Source organism: Brachypodium distachyon, chromosome 2 (genome assembly GCF_000005505.3).
Source record: "Brachypodium distachyon strain Bd21 chromosome 2, Brachypodium_distachyon_v3.0, whole genome shotgun sequence".
In the NCBI taxonomy this organism is placed as follows: domain Eukaryota; kingdom Viridiplantae; phylum Streptophyta; class Magnoliopsida; order Poales; family Poaceae; genus Brachypodium; species Brachypodium distachyon.
The window spans coordinates 51713403-51732369 of record NC_016132.3 but is presented as its reverse complement, the minus strand read 5'-3'; the positions used below and the strand labels follow the sequence as shown (position 1 = coordinate 51732369).

Genomic DNA, 18967 nt, shown 5'->3' with positions numbered 1-18967 from the left:
TGAAGCAGAAGCCCAAACAAACAGGGCCTGAGAGGCTTTATCGAGATTTTTCTAACTATTTCAACCTGCCTAACGTCTCGTGGTTGTTTTGTCTAACATTTTACAATTGTCATGCAATGCCTTGTGTTTCGTAGTTATATTTCTTTTTGTGTCCCATAACTGTCATGCTTTGTGTGTCTCATGGGTTCTCATGTTTGTTTTTTTGCTCTGAGCCGTGTCATGTGGTTAAGGAAAGACATCCATGAGTATCAAAACAAGATAGCAATAGCAAAGCAACCAAGACAAAACAAAAATATATGTTTTCTTATCTAAACATATCAACATGGGACCTATATTTCGATGTCTCACTGAGATGAATCCAATAATGAGCAGCCGTCGGAAAATAAAAATTGATCTCGACGGGCGGTTTCTCTCCTCTCTAACAACCAATCTTAGCGTCAGGAGATGGGGGAACTATGGATCTAGCGTTGTTTTTTCTTGTTTGGTTTGTGTGTTCTTGGTGATATCATCTACGTGTGATACTCTTTGGTTGTATCGATCGATATGACGTTGAGATTAAGCTTTCATTTTCGAAAAAAATCTTGACGGTGGAGATGGTGTCGTCTAGAAGATTGGTGTCCTCTATCTGTTCTCGTTTTGGTGTAGGCGCCGTAGCTTCCTCTGTCAAGTCAGTTGTTCTCGTGGCTTGTGTTTTGGTCTTTTGGACTTTTTTCTTGTCGATTCGTCGACGAAGCAGCGGTTTAACAACTTGTTTTGCAAGGAGTGTGTACCTGGCCATGATGTGATCAGTGATACTCACTAACTAAAATCGTGACAAGAAGGAACGGATGGAGTATAATTTCAAAACATATGAGGTTTGTTTAAATTATGCAAGCATGGTGTTTTGCATATTCGTTACTAGATGCATGGAGCAATGTCAAGATAGAATAGATGAATATAGAGATATTGACTCCGAAGAACGACGAGATGAAGCTTTAGTTTCATCAAGGATCCGCGTTGCCTAATTCGACTGTTTCGATCTGTTGTACTTCCTTTTATAGGAATTAACTCCAAAAAAAATCAACACGATCCCATGATCCCGTTGGCTTCCCAGCGCGTGAGTCTGGCGGCTGGCTGCGAGTGCAGATTAGCTAGAGGCGGCCTGGCGCACGAATGGCCGACCATGCTTTTAATTCTCTTACTTTTCTTTCGGTGGAGAGAAACCATTCCTTTTCTTGGAGAAACGGCGGCAGCTATAGCAGTATGAAGCACACTTGCAAAATAAAGACAGAGGGCACGCACTTCTGTTGGGAACACGTCGATTCCCACCTGGTAGTATGTGTTTATTATGTTCATGTAGTGTCTACTTTGTTTGTTCTTTTTTGCAAAGCTCTGGTAACTACTGTTGTTTGTACTACTATATACTAATCGTATATCAACCGGTGGTAGCATCAAATAGCTAGCGAAGCACGTTGGTTTCCTTAAATAGATGACCTTTAGACAGTGGGCACATTATTTGAATACACAAAAATTGTACCCACTCAGATTCTAAATTGTTGTCGAAATATTACATGTATCTAGATGTTTTTTAAGAATAGATACATCCATATTTAGACAAATTTGAGTCAAAAATTTAAGATCAGAGGAAGTACTATTTAATTACCCTGCCATAGTTATTGATACTGTTTTCACGTAACATATCCAGATAATTTAAGATGCCCATGTGAACAACTTTGTAGAGAGAGGTCGTTTTTTCTTCTTCCTTTCTTTTTTTGGGATACGTTTTTTATTCTTTCAGAAACCTGTCAAGAGAACCGCTCGTTCTAACAGCTTGATTTAATCGTGTAGAGGCTGAGAGGGTCATTTTTGCTAAGCGTGTAATAGAAAGTGGATCCACAGTACAATGTACTGTACATAGCTTTACGTCCGGTTCCCAAGCACCTTGTTTGATTCCGGCACGCACTGGGGAGCTTGTAGAGAAAAGTCTCTTTCGAACTAAAGGAAGAAGAGGAAAAAATGTAGCATACAGAAAGTGATCGGACATCCAGGTTGTGGTCAAACAAACTTGCCACGGTAAGTTGCATTGCATGGCAACATTTTTTTCGAGTTCGTAAATTTTGTGCGCGGCTACAAGTGATTGTCGCCTATCGTTGCCGTGTCGTACAACGTAATACTTGGTTCTTCTCCTGATCGAAATACCCATGGCTGCCGCGATTCAAACTTTGACCGCTAGACGTGGATTCTTGTCTTTGGAAACACGCGTGCTCACATCGTCCGATACAGCATGCTGCATGCAGTACCGTGAAATCGTGAAGACTTCTAAAGGTACAAAAAACATGAAGGCTTCGTTGAGTTCAGCGAATAACTTTCAGTTGTAAAATTACAGCAATGAACATGCCTAGCTAGTTGGGTCGGTTACCTTGATGAACGTCTCCGAAAACTCCACCAATTTACTGCGTCTTACTGGTTGGACAGGTAAAAACGTACACTATACTAGACATGTTAATTAGTAGTGCCGCGTCGCCATCAAATTTCCATTAGCAAAAATGAGCAAATCCCACTGGCCGGGCTCTGGCGTACGACCGTACATAGTGCAACCGCACTCGAATCTCTCTCTCGCCCCCCCCCCCCCCCCCCCCCCCCAATTTTTTCCATGATCTAAAACCATCTATGCAAAACCAAAGACCGGAGTCAGAGTTCTCTGGAGGAATCTGCATCGCCTCGCGAAACCGCGCCGCCAGTCAATCCGCCTCAACTCGCCACGAACCACGCTATATATACGCCATCGACCTTCCAAGCCAAAACCCAAACTCACACACCAAAGCACAATCACAAGAGCAGGCCATTAACGCCCAGCTGTTGCAGAAGAACTGAAGAACCGATTCCCACCGTCGATTTAGTTGAGAGAGGATTTATTTGGCAGCGTCTACTGTCTAGCTAGCTCAGGCACAATGATCACGGGATCCGCCGTGTACCACGTGGTGGAGGCGATGGCGCCGCTGTACACGGCGGCGCTGCTGGGGTACGCGTCGGTGCGGTGGCTCGGGGCCTTCTCCGCCGAGCAGTGCGCCGGGATCAACCACTTCGTGGCGATCTACGCCGTGCCGGTGCTCATCTTCCACATGGTCTCCACCAACGACCCTTACGCCATGAGCGGCCGCCTCATCGCCGCCGACACGCTGCAGAAGGCGGCCATGCTGCTCGCCCTCGTCGCCTGGGCCGCGTGGCCGGCCCGCTGGCGCCGTCGAGGAAATAATAACAAGGCCGTCGCGGCAGCCGCGGCGGCGGTTTCTCCGCTGCAGTGGGTGGTGACGGCCTTCTCGGTGGCGGCGCTGCCCAACACCATCATCATGGGCGTGCCGCTCCTGGGCGGCATGTACGGGGACGTCTCCAAGGGCCTCATGAAGCAGATCGTCGTCATGCAGTTCTGCGTCTGGTACAACGTCGTCATCTTCATCTACGAGTACATGGCGGCCCGCCGCGCCGCCACGGTCGACGGGACCGCCAGGATCCGTGACGCAAACGACGACGACATTGTCGTCGTTGCGGCCGAGCGGGCGCACGAAGTAACCGTGAAGATCGAAATCACGGAGGTCGCGGCGGCGCCGCCCGTGCCACAAGAGGGCGTGGCTGGCGAGACGAAGACGACGACGGTCGCGAAGGAGACGAGTACGGCGGAGACAGAGGGAGTCTCCCCACCGAAGAAGACGGCGCCGTCGGCGAGGCATGTCGCTTTGATGGCAGGGAAAAAGGTTCTGAAGATTCCGAATACGTATGCCAGCTTCCTTGGCCTCATCTGGGCTCTCATCGCATTCAAGTACGCCCCTTTCATTCACGGTTCATACCTAGCTCGTTCATTGTTTGCATCTTTGGATTTGCACAGTAATTTCTTTACTAATGAAGAGGCCATTAGTTAGGAAACCTCTTTCTTTCTTTCTTTCTTATTTTCCTAAAGGACGTGTCTACTTGTATCTGCAGGTGTGGAATCAAGATGCCAAAAATCATCGACGACTCTCTGTTCACCATACACACGACAGCAGTCGGCCTAAGCATGTTCGCTTCAGGTTCGTGAATAACCGACCTTAATTTTCTCCATTGGATTTCCATGACAGCAAGGTAACCAGGAAACTGTATTTACCATGTCAACATTTCAGGGACGTTCATAGCGCGGCAGTCACGGTTCGTCCCCTGCGGCTACGCGGTGGCGTCGATCTCCATGGTGCTCAAGTTCCTGATAGGCCCCGTGGTGATGCTGCTGGCCTCGCTCGCCATCGGCCTGCACGGCACGCTGCTGCACATTGCTGTTGTACAGGTACGCTAAAATTAATTCTCCATTGCTTGCTTGGAATGTGCGACGACATTAATTAGGACTACCGATCTTTCTTGAGAGACTTGCCTAGCTAGCTAGTGAAGAAGCCATTTCGGTTACATGTACGGAAGAGGCGTAGTGAAACAAGATTTGCACACGTTTGTGTGAAGCAGTCCTAGAGATGAGAGAGCCGTCAGAAATGGAAGGCCAGCTCCAAGCACCACGACAACAATTCTGACCTGGAATCGACCTGGAACCCATAAATTTTCAATTCTGACCTGGAATCGGCTTGTCTCGGCAATACCATCGGTTAAAGGGCTGCAGCGTTTTAGCGAATCATGATAGTACTCCACTAAACAAGCAAAAGAAGCTGTACCTGTACGCGTATGCAATTTTTTCTACTACTCCAGCAATGAGAAAATTCGAGATGGACTCTCATTTCTCTGACCAGACAGTTTTTTACATGCGTGCACGCAGGCGGCGCTCCCTCTGGCCGTGACTTCATTTGTGTACGCTGAAGAGTACAAGGTCCATGCGGACATCATGAGCACAGGGTGTGTTTCTTTTTCCCTGATCGACATTATTAGCTTGTTTCTTTGAATGTCCTTCTGATCAACTATCTACTATTGTGTTTTCCAGGGTAATTCTTGGGATATTTATCTCACTTCCTGTCACCATTGTGTACTACATTCTATTGGGACTATGATGGGGTTGTCAAGATCGACTAAGCAAAAGCTTGAAGATGCATATCATACAGGCAAGACATGGCACATGCAGCAATTGAAGTGGACGACTAGAATGGGTGGATAATCCAAAATGACGCGACTGTAATGTTGTTGAAGAAGTTTACCGTGACTAAATTTTACTAGTGGAACACTCAAAAAAAATTGACTGATGGATTACTCAAAAAAAAAATTTGGCAGGTGTTTGTTCAAACTTCACAGCATGCAAATAGAGGGAGCTAAGAGCTGATTAGTAGGGTTGTGAATGTGGACAACGGGTCCCATTTAATATGATTGGGGGGGGGGGGTAACTTGGGTTCATGGGACGCGAGCAGGTGGGGGCAGGGAAGACGAAAAGCATATGGACGCATTTGGTCCATTCATTGTCCTTGGGAACTCAAATTCAGCCCAGATTTGGGGCCGAAATGCATCCTGACGGACAGAAAGGAGGAAATGCGTCGCCGCGCTGGGCACGCGTTTGGTCCGGCCCAGATTGGTTGCCACGGTTGAGTCGCCCTTACACTGAAGACTACGTTGTTTTTGTCTGCCACTGCCCGTTCTCCACCTGCTGTATACAGCTGCAGTGGTATCTTGTCGTTGTACTGAATCAATCAAGCATTATTCCCTTCCGAAATTGTCTCTCTCTTTCTAAACTCTCAGGGCGAAACATGCGCTGCATGTACAATTTGTAACAGAGTCACAGCTGCAGGGACGGAGACAGGGGTGGGTGCCGGGGGGCTTTGCCCCCCACCCCCACCCCCACCCCAAATGAAATTTCATTTTACGTAATAGTTACTAAGCAACTCATTAAAAATCACTTAAAAATAGGTGAAGTCTCTAATTTCGCCCCCCTAATCCCAACTCGCCCCCCTCATGTCGAATTCTGGCTCCGTTCCTGGTCACAGGTACATTATTCTTAACCAAAGAGTTTTTTACATGCGTGCACGCAGGCGGCGCTCCCCCTAGCAGTGACTTCATTTGTGTACGCTGAAGAGTACAAAGGTCCATGCAGACATCATGAGCACAGGGTGTGTTTCTTTTTCCAGATCGACTTAGTTAGCTTGTTTCTTCGAATGCCCTTCTGATCAATTGTATCTACTTTTGTGTTTTTCAGGGTAATTCTTGGGATATTTATCTCACTTCCTGTCAGCATTGTGTACTACATTCTATTGAGGCTATGATGGGGTTGTCAAGATCGATTAAGCAAAAGCCTGAAGGTGCATATCCTACAGGCTCATGGCACGTGCAGCAATTGAGGTGGACGATTGGAATGGGTGGATAATGCAGGACGCGATTGTAATGTTGTCGAAGTAGGATTAGTTAGAAAAAGTTTACTGTGACTACAATTTGACTAGTGTTTGTTCAAACTTCACAGCATGCAAATTGAGGGAGCTTAGATCACTGCTTCAGTTAAGACAACTCAGAATGTCACCCTGGTTTACTATGTGGCCTTGCATTAGCCTCGCCTGGTACATATCGGTATCTACTACTATTTCGCCCTTCTCCAAGGGACAAAAAAAACAGGCCAAAGTTTAAGGTCCTCTTCTTGTCCTCTATAACTAGACATGCCCTATAACTTTTTTTTTGAATGCAAGCGCGCCCTATAACTAATGTCAAGGAATGTGAAACAAAACATTACAATTATGATATTTTTATCTCTTTTGGTTTGTTTAGTCAGACACAATTTCAAACTCTTCTGCTCATTTGCAACCGTAGGTTGCTAAATTGTTAATAGTATTAAAATCAACTCAAGTAAATGTGAAAACTTAGGAAGTGGCCAACGTTAACATACTACTCAAGTAAATGAGTAGATCACAACTTGGTGTAAGTCCCATTGGGTTAAATTTGACACAATGTACACCTAGCTGCTTCCACGTGTTTTTTTCCCGTTATTCAAAGGCTCTCACCTAGTCTAAAATGGGCATTATAGTAATATGTAACCAAAAAACAACACGATAAGAATTTAAAAAGTGGTCAATGTTTACACGTTATATCGCCTCTCGGGTTGAATTGGACACAATTGTCATAAGCCACCCTTTTAGTTATTATTGAGAAAGCTAAGGGACGTTGAACCGACTTAATCTGCCACCCTTAAGACTTGATTAATCTGATTTTAGCAAATTTAGGATGTAAACTATTGTCAATTTGTAATTAAGGTTGATCTTGGTCCGCTCTTAAAAGGGTGAAATCGATACTTTGTTCCGCATCAAATAGGAGTCTGGGTGTGGCCTACACTATGCGACAGTTGGGCCAGCCCAAGTTGGTCTGCGATGGGTCAGTCCAAATAAGGGGCATGCGACTTACTAACGCGGTGGCTGTGCCACCCCAAGTATTTGCACCGTCCTTCATAGCCACATGTTTGTCCTTCTCTCCCTTCTCACTGTTAGTTAATTAGGCAAGACATAATTAAAAGAAATATATTAAATGAAGGAGTGGGCATGTGTATGGCTGTGAAAGAAGAGACATATACTTGGGATAGGATGGCACCGTATGGTTTGGCCGCAACTTACGGTGTGTTATTAGAGTTGGGCCAGCCCTTTGATCGTCAAGACACAACTGTTTAGAAAGGCAAACATGAGAGAATAAAACAAGGCCGCCGGCCTGCAACCGACAGAACAATAATGAACTAAAAAAACGAGCTCAGATCACGCCAAAAAGATACATAACGCCTACGACCGCTAAGAACAGTGAACAGCGTGCCATTGCCACATCCAAGCAGCAGCAACCATCCCATCCTATTCCTCTTCCAAGCACTCAGCCTAATTCACTCCAGCTCCATGCTACACTGTCGAATGTCGATCGTACAGCCACACACTGCGCGCTGCTCTCTGCTCCCAATCCATGGAAAAATGGAGCACATGGTGTTGCCTAGCACGTTCACGGGCTCACGGCGCGACATCGTCGTCGTCTCCGGTGCCGCTGCCGTCGTCGTCGGAGTCGCCGTCTTCACTGGAGGTGAGGTGCGCGAGCCAGCAGCTGCCGTGGACGTGCCCGCTGACGCAGACGTAGTACTCGAGTCCGGCCTCGCGGGAGCCCATCCTGCGCCAGGCGCTGCGCGGCACGAGCCTGGCGGCCACCATGTTCCAGACGCGCGCGCCGCAGTAAGGGCAGCGCACGCGCGGGTCCAGCGCGGCGTTGCGGCCCAGCAGGCAGGCCCGCGTCCGCGACCGCATGAACCAGCGGAACACGCCCCGGTACGCGCCCACGTCTTCGTCCCCAGGCCCGGCCACGGCGTGCTCGCACGGGTCCGACACGTACAGCAGGTCGCCCCTGCAGCGCCGCGCCAGGAAGCTCCGCCCGGACGTCTTGGAGAAGCGCGACACCCGCGTCAGGTGCCCCGGCACCGCCACCGGCACGCCCGCGGACACCGCCGCGCCGCAGCAGAAGGAGAGCAGCTTCGCCAGCGCCGGCCACCCGCCGCCGACGCGCCCCGGAGGCGCAGTCGGCGCGACCCCGGCGCCGGGCGCCGTGAGGGACGCGACCATCCGCGGGGCCCTGGAGACGCAGAGCTCGCGCCAGAGCACGCGCTCCGCGACGGCGCGCAGGCGCCGGCTGACGCTCGCGGCCGTGCACACCGCCTGCGGGTCCCAATTGATGGAGCGGAACACCAGCGACAGCACCTGCTCGTCCAGGATCCCCGTGTTGACGCCACCGCTGTACCTCGGGGACCCAATGCCGTCCCGGTAGCTTGCGCTGCCGAAGCCACCGCCCGACGCGCCAAGGAACGGGCGCGTGTTCCGCGTGCCCTCGCTCATCGCGCAGCACGCTCCGGCTCCGCTCGTGGGCGCACGTTATGGGGTGGCTTAACCTTGGAACCGATTCGTAGTCAGCCTCAGCCCAACCGAAGATATTTACTGGAGACGGGAATGGCAGGACGGCGGCAGGCGGCCTTATATATACACGCGCGCAGCCGGGCACTTTCGTGCTCCCCGAAAGCCGAAAGGGGTGGTGTCGGGGCAGGATCGGACCGGCCTAGCTTGTCGCCGTGTCACGTCTGCGCGTTGAACAATTGGACCACTCGACCCCAATAACTTGGTCCTCGCTACCTGGATTGTGAAAGCCATCTTGTCCAAGCTTTACACAACCCACGATACACTGCGGGGTTACTAAAACGAGAATGCTCTTGCTTCATGTGTGCTGCTGGTACACTACACTAGTGCGGCATCTCAATCAGGACCACCTAATCCCTACCCAAACTGGCCACTGTTCGGTACTACTGCTACCTGACACTGATGCATAGCCAACGCGAAGCCATTTCCCATACGTGTCGATCTCTACTTCCCCAAAAGAACCATATATTTTAGGTCATCCACATCACAACGCGTATCAATCGACCGACCTCATCACATTGTTTGATTTGTGCACGCTGCTCCGAAAAAAGTGCATTACTTAATCCGTTGCCGCATTTCCCAATCCGTCCGCACCGGCTCTCCAGCAGCACCAGGAGTCCAGGAGGGAGGGGGGCGCAGGGACGGGGAGAACGGTAGACGTGCCGGGAGACAGGGTCCATCTTGGAGACGCGCCGGCGCACACGTACGTGTCCTGTCAAGGGAACTCGCCACGCGTCGCGGTCCGCTGCCGCCGCGTAGCCTTGGAGCGGGACGCGCGTCGCGCAGTCCAGGACTCGGCCCCGTTTCGCTCTCGAACGTCTCACTCGTTGCGTTGCGGTTTTTATCGGTTTCTTTTCAGCGTGACCCGGGCTTTTCCGGCGCGTCAGGTGACGTGCGCCGAGGCCGGCACGGCGACACGTCCAGGTCCGGGTGCAGCGTGAGGCGACGTGGGGCCACGAAAGTTCCCACGCGCGTGGCGGAGATATTTCCCGCGGGATACGTGTCGGTACCTGGTTGGCCGGGAAACACGTGTCAGGTCTTGAGCGGGTTCGGCGGGCTGGGGTTCTGGGGCATCCGCAACGTACACGTACGTGGCTACCTCGTGGGAGGGACGCTTGGTGCTTGACCGGCGCTAGGAAAGGGAAAAGTGCTCTAGGTTTGTTAATTTTTCGCCGTCTTCGAGGTGGTCTCGTCGTTTCTTTGCAGTTTTTAGATGAACGCGCACGTTGGATGGTCGCTAAACTAAGGTTTATTGCTGACAGTATGTCAGAAGAAGATCTAGATCTCATGCAGTAGAAAAGGTAGGAAATGTCACGTCGGAGGGGAAATATCTAGTGCCGTGCGCTCCCTTTGAAAGAAGTACAGCGCACCCTACGAGTAAGTCTTTACTAGGATTGATGCTATGACTGACGTCTGAGGACAACTTCAGCGGGACAACCAATTTAGGCCGGCGTGGTTCGTTCGAACCGAAATAGACAAAAAGGCGGTGCAGCGGGCCGATGCCGCTCACGTCCGTGGAGACGCATTCCGGCGTCAAATCTGAGTCGGGTTTGCGTCCACACGGACCGAGAAACGAAGCGCCGCACGGTCCCCTCGTCCGCCTAGGACAGAACGCGTCCACCCATTTCGCATTCTAGAGGCCACCCGGCAGCGACCCAACAACCCATCCCGGTCCTTTTCTATGGGACCGATTGGATCCCAATTCCCCACGGCACCACACACCCCACTCGCTCCCCCCGAAACCCTAGCTTCCCGTCGGCGACATGGATCCACCGGCGTCTCCTCCGTTAGCGTTCTCAACGAACATGCGACGTAACGCGGTGGATCCATGGGGTGTCACACTATGCTTGCCCCGAGGCGCGACAGCGGCTTGCTTCGGGTGCCCGAGATGGAGCGCGAGGAAGAATAGGCGGCGGCGAATGTGGAGGCGATGGAGCTCGAGAAGGAAGCACCGGCCCCTACTGCAGTGGCGCCGTACCCCCTGGATCCGACTTCCGGGTCCTTGAGACTCACGAAGAAGAGGAGGAGCGCCTCATCTTATTCACAAAGAAGGCCTCGTCGGAGCACGGGGCCATGGACGACCCCCGTCGGAAGGCATTGGACGACGCGGAGCTCGCGTGGGGGTTTGCAGCGGACCGTGCGTTCGAGTTCAACTGATGGGCTTGGCACGCGGACAAGGGGCTTGAGCCGCTCCTCCGGTACTCCGTCGCTGAGCCGTCAGAGGTGCTCCCCGCGTGGACGAGGACGGGCAGTAGCTGCAGGGAGTGGAAAGATGGTTATCCCAGGGTGGGTTGCGAACCATTTTGGAAATTTAGCTTTCCAAAGTGGTTCACAAGCCACTCAGGTATGACTGCTTTTAGCCCCTTGGTGTACGAGTACGATTGGTAGCAATTTGTATCCAGGTTATTGTTCAATGAAAAAGAAGCAAATCTTAGGGTTGATGATGTGTTCTTCCCCAAATCTTTTTTTATTCCCAATTTGCGTCCCCCCGCTGGGCGCACAGCATGACCTAAACAGACGAAGGCCGGACTGGAGCCTTTTTCTGTCCGGCCCGCGACCCAAACGGACCAAAACGACCGCAAAAAGCGGTCCGTTTGGGTCGCCCCGCTGGAGTTGCCCTAAATATCTTTGTTTAGCTTGATTCACCATGTCAATCATTATAGAAAGATCGATGCATTGTGTCCTTTGTCGGTCTTACGAGTTACGATGATCAAATAGATGGTCTCGCAACTATCCGTGTCCCCAAGCCCTGCCGAAGCACAACCGAATGGGTAATGGAATGCTTACCATGTAAGCATATTTTAAAATCGAAAAATAATATTGAAATTTAGGAATGTAGATAAATCATGTCCAAGTTGTTTCATATATTTTTTGTCCAAATTCAATATACCACGAAAGAAACAGAAAAAGACAATTTCCATTGGTGAAGTGACAAATAACAAGAGGCTAAGTTCACATGATAGTTGTTCGAATTCATATTTTTTTATAGATGTTTTTTTTTTCCTTTTACGTTATGAATCAATTTTGAATTTAAAGTTCATGACATGTAGAAAAATATTCTACCAAATGGGTGATTTTCTTTAAACAGATTTTTGTCTCATCTCATTAAGTAAGGAGTCCACTCAAGGTTGGAGAAGAAAAGACGATAAAAGCTAACTCTCCGGCATTAAGCTACTTAGATGCTTAGTGCGCCCGAGCCTCCAATTGCAAGCTTCATTCTTGATCTCGACAAAGACGATATGTGGCATAGTCGACGTCTTCTGGAAGATTCCCATGTTTCTTTCTTCTGAACTCCCGGATAACCAACATGATGATAGATGCAATTGATTTCCTTCTCATGCCAACTCCCAAGACGTTGGAAGCCTACCATTTTTAGATCCTAATGTGTGTCATGCAGCAATGGACGCAGGAAATAAATTTAGGTGTGATAGAGTTTATACAAGAAAAAAATTATGTACAATGTAACCTCACTAGATACTAGACGCATGTTGTTTTGTGTTCTAAAATCCTGTGAAAATTCAATAGTTAAAGTATTGACATAAATTATATTATTATTATATGGATTATGTACCACTAATGTGTGTCATGCAGTAGCGGACGCAGGAACTAAATTTAGGTGTGACGGACTTTATACAAAGAAAAAATTATGTACAGTCTAACCTCACTAGATACTAATATAGTTGAAGTACATATTAAACTTTTAGCTGATTTCAGGTGTGGCTGCCGCCGGACTAGAGCTGCAAATTTTTGATCCTTAGGATATCTTTTGACACTTCTTAGTTCAAACAAATGAACTAGTTTTTCAAAAAATTATGTTATTTTAAATCTTTAATTCATTTGGTTGAACTAAAAAAAGTCAAAGGTAGGTCAAAATTTTGCAGCTCTACTCCGGACCGCCCCGTACCGGTCGGTCATGGCAGCTGCTGGCAATTCGCGAGTGCTCCTGCTCACGTCGCAGCATTGCAGCTGCAAAGTTGTTGCCAGAGCCCAAAGCGCAGCGATGACAAGAGGGGGCAAGCGCGTGTCGTCCTGATCCGTCCCCACGAGCCTGGCATGTTACCGCCACGGCGTCATCAATTCGCGCCACAAAAAGGGAAGCTGGCGAGCACGCGCGTGGTGACGCGGCCGGAATAGAAAATTCGCATCCCGATCCCACCCCGCGGACTCCCCGAGCGGAGCCTCTCTCTCCGCCCTTGCCTTGCCTGCCCAATTCCTCCGTCCAACGCAACGCACGTTACACTTTCTACACTCCAGCCCGAATGGCGGGGGAGGCCGGGGCCGAGATTCCCGCGCCCGCGGCCCCTCCGCTACCCGTTCCCGAGAAGCGCGTTGTCCGGGAAGAGGACGGCGGGGAGGGGGAGGTTGAGCGGCACGAGCCGAAACGGCGCCGCCCCAGCGTCGCGGCGCTCGACGGCGTCTCCTGCGCCGTGGCGCCGGTGGATAATGGAGAGGCTGAGGAGGAGGACGGGCACGTGGATGAAGGTTCGTTCTTCTCGTTCCAGCACGCGCGCGGCGGTTTCGGGGCGCTCGAGACGACGCCTAAATTCGGGTCCTTCCATCCGCCCGCGCCCCTCGCCGAGCAGGGGACCCTCGACCCGAAGCTTGCGCCGCCTGCCGCGGAAGATCCGCCGCTTGTGGAGGAGGAGGAGGAGGATGCGGCGTCGGCCCGCGGCGTCGGGGATGGCGAAGGTGGGAATTCACAACTAGTGGCGGCGGTGGGCGATCAGGAGCAGCCGGTAGGACAGAATGAATCGGAATGAGGCGCATTCTCACTTTTGACCAGCAACACAAGTTGCCTGGAGTGGTGGTATAGTCAGAGTCCGAGATTTGCTTTATTTTGTACACTGCAGCCCGCTTTCCATTTTCAGGGCATCAATGCTGCTAGTTACAGTTGAAAGGGCATCAGCAGTAGCACTACCACCGTTCTCTTCTGTGATCATGGTGTTAGTTACAGTTGTGAGGGAATGAATGTCAATGTTTTTCTTTCCTGAGGGAGTCGAAGTCAACATTGATGCAAGTACACTTCACCTGGGCTACCATTCCTACCGTATCTTTTGTTTAATAGTTAATTCCACTTTTTAAGCTTGCGATTTCGTGAAAGAATTCATCACGTTAAAAAAAAATCTTACTACTCCCTCCGATCCATATTACTCTCCGATCCATATTACTAGTCGAAATATTACATATATTTAAACGCTTTTTAAACATAGATACATCCATATTTGGCAAATTTGAGACAAGTAATATGGATCGGAGGGAGTAGTAAGATTTATCCTTTAGTTGGGATAGTGTGACAATTTTTACTTTATTTTATCATTTCTTCAAATTGACATTCTGGACAACTCAGATGCGCAATCTAACTTATGTTAAATTCTGCCGCATCCTGTCAAACTCTGAACTAAAGTGGCGGAATTCTGCAAAATTTGATCAAACTAATCCAGATATATCCGTAATGTGCTTGCTTGCTAGTGGTATGCTGGTATGTACTGATATATTTTTAGAGAAAAAGATATATACTGAAATGTTCCCTATATTATATCAAACTTTATTATCAAACTACGCTTCACGGTGTAATGTTCTTCTCCTGCCATTCTGAAACATTGATCAGAACAAATGCACACATGTGTCCTGTATAAGGCTGTAACCGCAAAATTGAGACCAAATACAGGACCTCACTTGGTCAGTCAGCGACCGGTGCTACCTCTGACGGTGAATCTTCTTTGCTAAACGTGGCACTGGATGATATTGGCTCCCTGTACCACTCGTTCTCCTCACGAGTGAGGAAGCAAGCCTCTGCACCGAAACACATTAGAATTCAGAAGTGAGCACAATGTTGGTTCCGAATTCTTAAAACCAACACCTTGTCTATTCAGATACCAGCAATCTAATTTTCTCACGTGCTCAGCAATCCAGCTAAGACTTTTGACTGTATACGTGAGGAACAATTTTTATTTTTTTTGAAATGCAACAGGCAGCATACCTGATACAAAGACATCCTTATAGTCATCATCGTCATACACAAATGCCGGCGGATCTGGGGAACCAATTCCAACAATAGTGCTCCCACTGCATGAAACATGTACAATGGTGTCCCAGTTAAACAATGTGACTACAAAATGCAGGTTCCAGTTTCCAAATGAACATATGAGTATTGGATATTCATAGGGTGGTAGATTCTCTCCGGACTCCGGTTGATATAACATATAATAGCATGAAATCTCACACCTTAAATATGATTTATGCTACCGGAATTTGACAGAATTACTATTGACAGTGCTTTGGTAGCTCCGTTATCAATCCTATCTAACCTTATACAGCTAAAAATTCATAACTGGAACTCCCCGAAAGAACCGGCTAGCCAACCCAGGCCCCAGGCAAAGGACGGTGTTTCGAGAAAGTTAAATACAATATGGTGGTAGTTAACGCTAGAATATGGCCACTTTTGAATAATCAGATTCTTCATAGTTTGGTAACAGAATATGCTCTCAGTACCTCCCTGACATAAAAACAGCACTGTAATCTCCCCGGTTAGATGCAATAATTCGTTTCTTCAGCTTCTTTAGCGATCGCAACACCTCAAAAGCTGGAGGCTCTGGAAAAGAAAAGGAGGAACATTAACCAGTTTTACTAAATGTCATTCAGCAACATACTGATACAAATAAAATAAACATAGATATCCAGTGATAGCCTATAACAATTATTGTAATCACACTGCATACCTAGATCATTTACACAGGTATCTTGTGATATCCCATTTTGCGTGATTTCATTGAGCAAAGTCAAAGGATCAGCATGGCTAGTTTGATCTAACCGGAGTCTCTGCCGTACATGAAGCCTGTTAGCAAAAGCATGTACTTAAAATTGAGAAAGTTAAATACCTGGTTACCTTGTAAACTTCAGCGGTTGAGCATGCTTCAGGTGGCTTTATCAGAACCATTGGCAGATTAATTGGTAACAGGTTTGGAATATCTTGGACAATCTACATACATTTAAGTTGAAGTCATAGACTAAGCCACTCCATCAGCAAAGTAAACATAGATCACGGATATACATCTACATGTCGGTGCCTAGTTTATAGCAACGAATAGCAGAGTTTTGGAATCTGAACGAAACCATTTTAGAAAATTTGAAACTTCAACACTATTCAAGAAGGCAACTTTTATGAATAAGAATCAGTGTATAAGAAAACGTTTAAACACTATTCAAATAGAGTTGAGGTGAAATAAGTCACTCTTTCTGGTCTAGAATGTCATAGATGTACCTGTCAAAAATTGAAGGGCATTGATGTGTCCTGGCTTTTTGTCTATATTACCTTTTTTCTAACATTTCACATATAAAGGAACATGAAAAACTACTGATGCACTCTTGGAAGACCCAAATTATGCCCCATGAATTATCACAAAGAGTTTCAGGCTAATATCACAGAAAATCTTCACACAATTTGCAGCAACTTCAGGAAAGGTTTGAAAAAACCACCCACGCCTCAATGGAGTAGGGACTATTCACCAGGATGGAACGACTACAATTAGAAGACATACTCCTATTACCAAGATTCAAGAAGGAAAAAATAGAACTAAGAATGTGTAATGTACCTCTCCTCTACCAGTACAATATGCTGCTCCTCGTGAAAAGAAGAAGGGGATATCTGATCCAATCTCACCAGACCACTCTTGAAGATCCTTTTCTGAAGCAATACCACCACTAAACTGGTTTGCAGCCCATAGTGCAGTTGCGGCATTACTGCTTCCACCACCAAGACCAGCACCAGTTGGCACCTTCTTATCGAGATGTATCTACATTTCAACAAAGACAACAGTACGAAAACAAAACACAACATATAGAAATTATATGACAATCGAAATAGAATATCTTCACTTGCTTTAATGCCAAAACAATGTACAGTTGACGTACCCAAAAGAACTTGTCAGTCCCAGTTTTCTTGCGGTACAGATTCAGTGCCTTGATGATCTGCAGATTCATGAAATAAAGAAGTAAATTTATGTAAGGCGTAAATGTTTAGAGAGCATTTGCCAGTAGATATAAAAAATATCAACAGAAAACATACCAAATTACTTTCATCAACTGGGACACCAGCAACATTTGTTGATAACCGGTCTGTGATCTTACTTGGCGATAATGAGAATTTGATAGTATCGCCCAAACTAACCACCTATTATCAAGTGATACAGAGGCAACTCTATGAAGCAGAACACATCATAACCACATCAGTAAGAGAAAACAAAGGTACTATAACAGAAAGGTAATATCAGGTCCAATAATTTAGTTTGGAGACAGAATAGTGTGTGTACTACTACTCCCTCTGTTGCAAATTATAAGATGTTCTAACTTTGTCCTAAGTAAAGTTTCTTAAAAGTTTGATCAATTTTCTAGAAAAAATTACCAACGTGTACAACACTAAATTCGTTTTATTAAATCTGTCATGATATGTATCTCTTTTTTTTAGAATCATCGTGATATATATCTTCATAGTGTACTTGTTTGATATTGTGGATATTAATAGTTTAGAGAATGGATATTGTTAGTCCAGAAATGACCTTACAGCTGATAAACTTTGTACATACTAAATTATATTTTTAAAGAGTAACATCTCCAGACTTATCTTTAAATGGCATGTAAATTGACAAAATTACCAGGAAAAGATGAATGGCATAATATTCGTGTAGAAAATACCATTTCCACATAATGTTAGTGTAGAAAGCGCCAAAACAAGCACAAGAATTAACTCACGTGAAACAGAGAAGCCAGGTCATGGAACCCATCTGGTCTCTTCCCAGTTATCCTCAAGAACACATTAATCTACAAGGTAAAGTGATGTCAAAATCTGAGCTCAATGCATGAAAAAAATCAATCAAAATCAACGTTTTCCCTTACTTATCGCAAACATAACAGATACATACTTTGCATGGTGAGAATAGGTTGAGCCTTGTAATCCCAACATCCTTGTCAATTTGGTCTGCTAGCTGGTTAAATTTGGCTTGTGCGTCATATGTAAGCTAAAAAGAAACACAGCTGTAAATTATAATATGAAATATGTAGGAACAGTAATAATCACAGCAGATTTTCTTAAATTCCCTAAAATTGTCAGAGTAGTTTATAGCAGCTATTCTAGTACTATGTTAGAGCAAGGATAATAATACATCAAGACATTGCTTAATAGCAAAACCAAAGGTAGTTCTGAAGTGAAATACTGAATCATATCACAAACGGTTGATACCATGCAACTATGGTGATACATCCAGTACTTGGAATAACATGTCTATGACTATTGGTCCTGTTATTAACTGCACGAACCCAAAGGAACTTGTGGGAGTGACTAACTAATTGGGGCCAGAATTCACAGATATCGCCAGGAGAAAGTGCAAGCAGCGACAGGGGGTAGTTAGTTACGTTCACTTACCCAGTTTCCCAGTTACAGGCTTACAGCAGATAATGATAATCCTGGCCTTGGTCTTAAGACACAACAGATAATAGATGGCCCCAAAGAAAGCAATTACCTCCACTTGCCTCCTCCCTTCCTCGGCCGACGCGGCGACTCTTACACTGCGAGACCGGCGGTTCCTGGCGCTGGAGCTGAACCTCACGACGGGGGAAGCCGCCGTGTGTCGGGCCTGGAACCGGACGAGCTTGCACGCGCCTGGGTTGGAGAGGTGGGATGGGTACAGACTCTGCGAGAGAAGATGGGCGGAGCAAGCCATGTCCACCGCCGCAGACGCCGCCTGGAGTCGGAGCTGAGAGGACGAGAGTGGTGAGAGGAGGGGAGTGGGGAATCGCCGGCCAGTTTGGAGGCGACGGGTTTAAAGCGGCCGCTCTACCTCCGGACTCCGGTCAAGAGGTCCTCCTCGTCCTCGACATGTGTTTGGAATTCAGAGCACGGCGATGGTTGAGATAGACTGAAACTAGATAAAGTAGTCGCAGCAGTCTGGCCGTCTGGCGGGGCTGTGCCAAGGACAAAACGGGATCTCGAAATGCTCTCTGCCTTGTGCGTCGTTTTTTCTTCAACTTATTCTGCATCGTGTTAAGACTTAAAGACTCGTGTAAGACGTGAGCCTATCCAATCAGCATCCTAAATTCCTCATCCTGGTATGGCTCTCTACTCTCTAGTCTCA

At 47.4% G+C, this 18967-nt stretch overlaps 4 protein-coding genes across 5 annotated transcripts; 2 read left to right on the top strand and 2 right to left on the bottom strand.

Moving 5' to 3' along the window:
• The first annotated feature begins 2629 nt into the window (after positions 1–2629).
• Positions 2630–5045, top strand: LOC100840806 (probable auxin efflux carrier component 9). The gene is made up of 5 exons (XM_003564369.3): positions 2630–3796; positions 3958–4043; positions 4134–4291; positions 4766–4842; positions 4928–5045. Exons 1-5 carry the CDS (start codon positions 2931–2933, stop codon positions 4992–4994), a joined length of 1254 nt encoding a protein of 417 aa, XP_003564417.1. The 5' UTR covers positions 2630–2930; the 3' UTR covers positions 4995–5045.
• A 2524-nt stretch (positions 5046–7569) lies between these two features.
• On the bottom strand, positions 7570–9221 carry LOC100830010 (EID1-like F-box protein 3). Its single transcript, XM_003567160.4, has one exon. The coding sequence runs from the start codon at positions 8763–8765 to the stop codon at positions 7896–7898; it is 870 nt and encodes a 289-aa protein (XP_003567208.1). The 5' UTR covers positions 8766–9221; the 3' UTR covers positions 7570–7895.
• A 3587-nt stretch (positions 9222–12808) lies between these two features.
• Positions 12809–13925, top strand: LOC100829698. The gene has a single exon (XM_003567159.4). It carries the CDS (start codon positions 13100–13102, stop codon positions 13598–13600), a length of 501 nt encoding a protein of 166 aa, XP_003567207.1. The 5' UTR covers positions 12809–13099; the 3' UTR covers positions 13601–13925.
• Positions 13926–14262: 337 nt separating this feature from the next.
• On the bottom strand, positions 14263–18830 carry LOC100840505 (4-diphosphocytidyl-2-C-methyl-D-erythritol kinase, chloroplastic). 2 transcript variants are annotated; one of them, XM_010234161.3, is made up of 12 exons: positions 18674–18830; positions 18356–18589; positions 17759–17854; positions 17589–17657; positions 16906–17010; positions 16752–16808; positions 16433–16633; positions 15727–15819; positions 15560–15659; positions 15333–15432; positions 14821–14906; positions 14263–14633 (listed from the first exon to the last, which is right to left on the bottom strand). In XM_010234161.3, the coding sequence occupies exons 2-12, from the start codon at positions 18554–18556 to the stop codon at positions 14521–14523; spliced, it is 1221 nt and encodes a 406-aa protein (XP_010232463.1). In that variant the 5' UTR covers positions 18557–18589; positions 18674–18830; the 3' UTR covers positions 14263–14520. The 2 variants fall into 2 exon arrangements, with proteins under 2 accessions (XP_010232463.1, XP_003564416.1); XM_003564368.4 differs by having other exon boundaries at positions 18356–18797.
• Between the last annotated feature and the right edge of the window lie 137 nt (positions 18831–18967).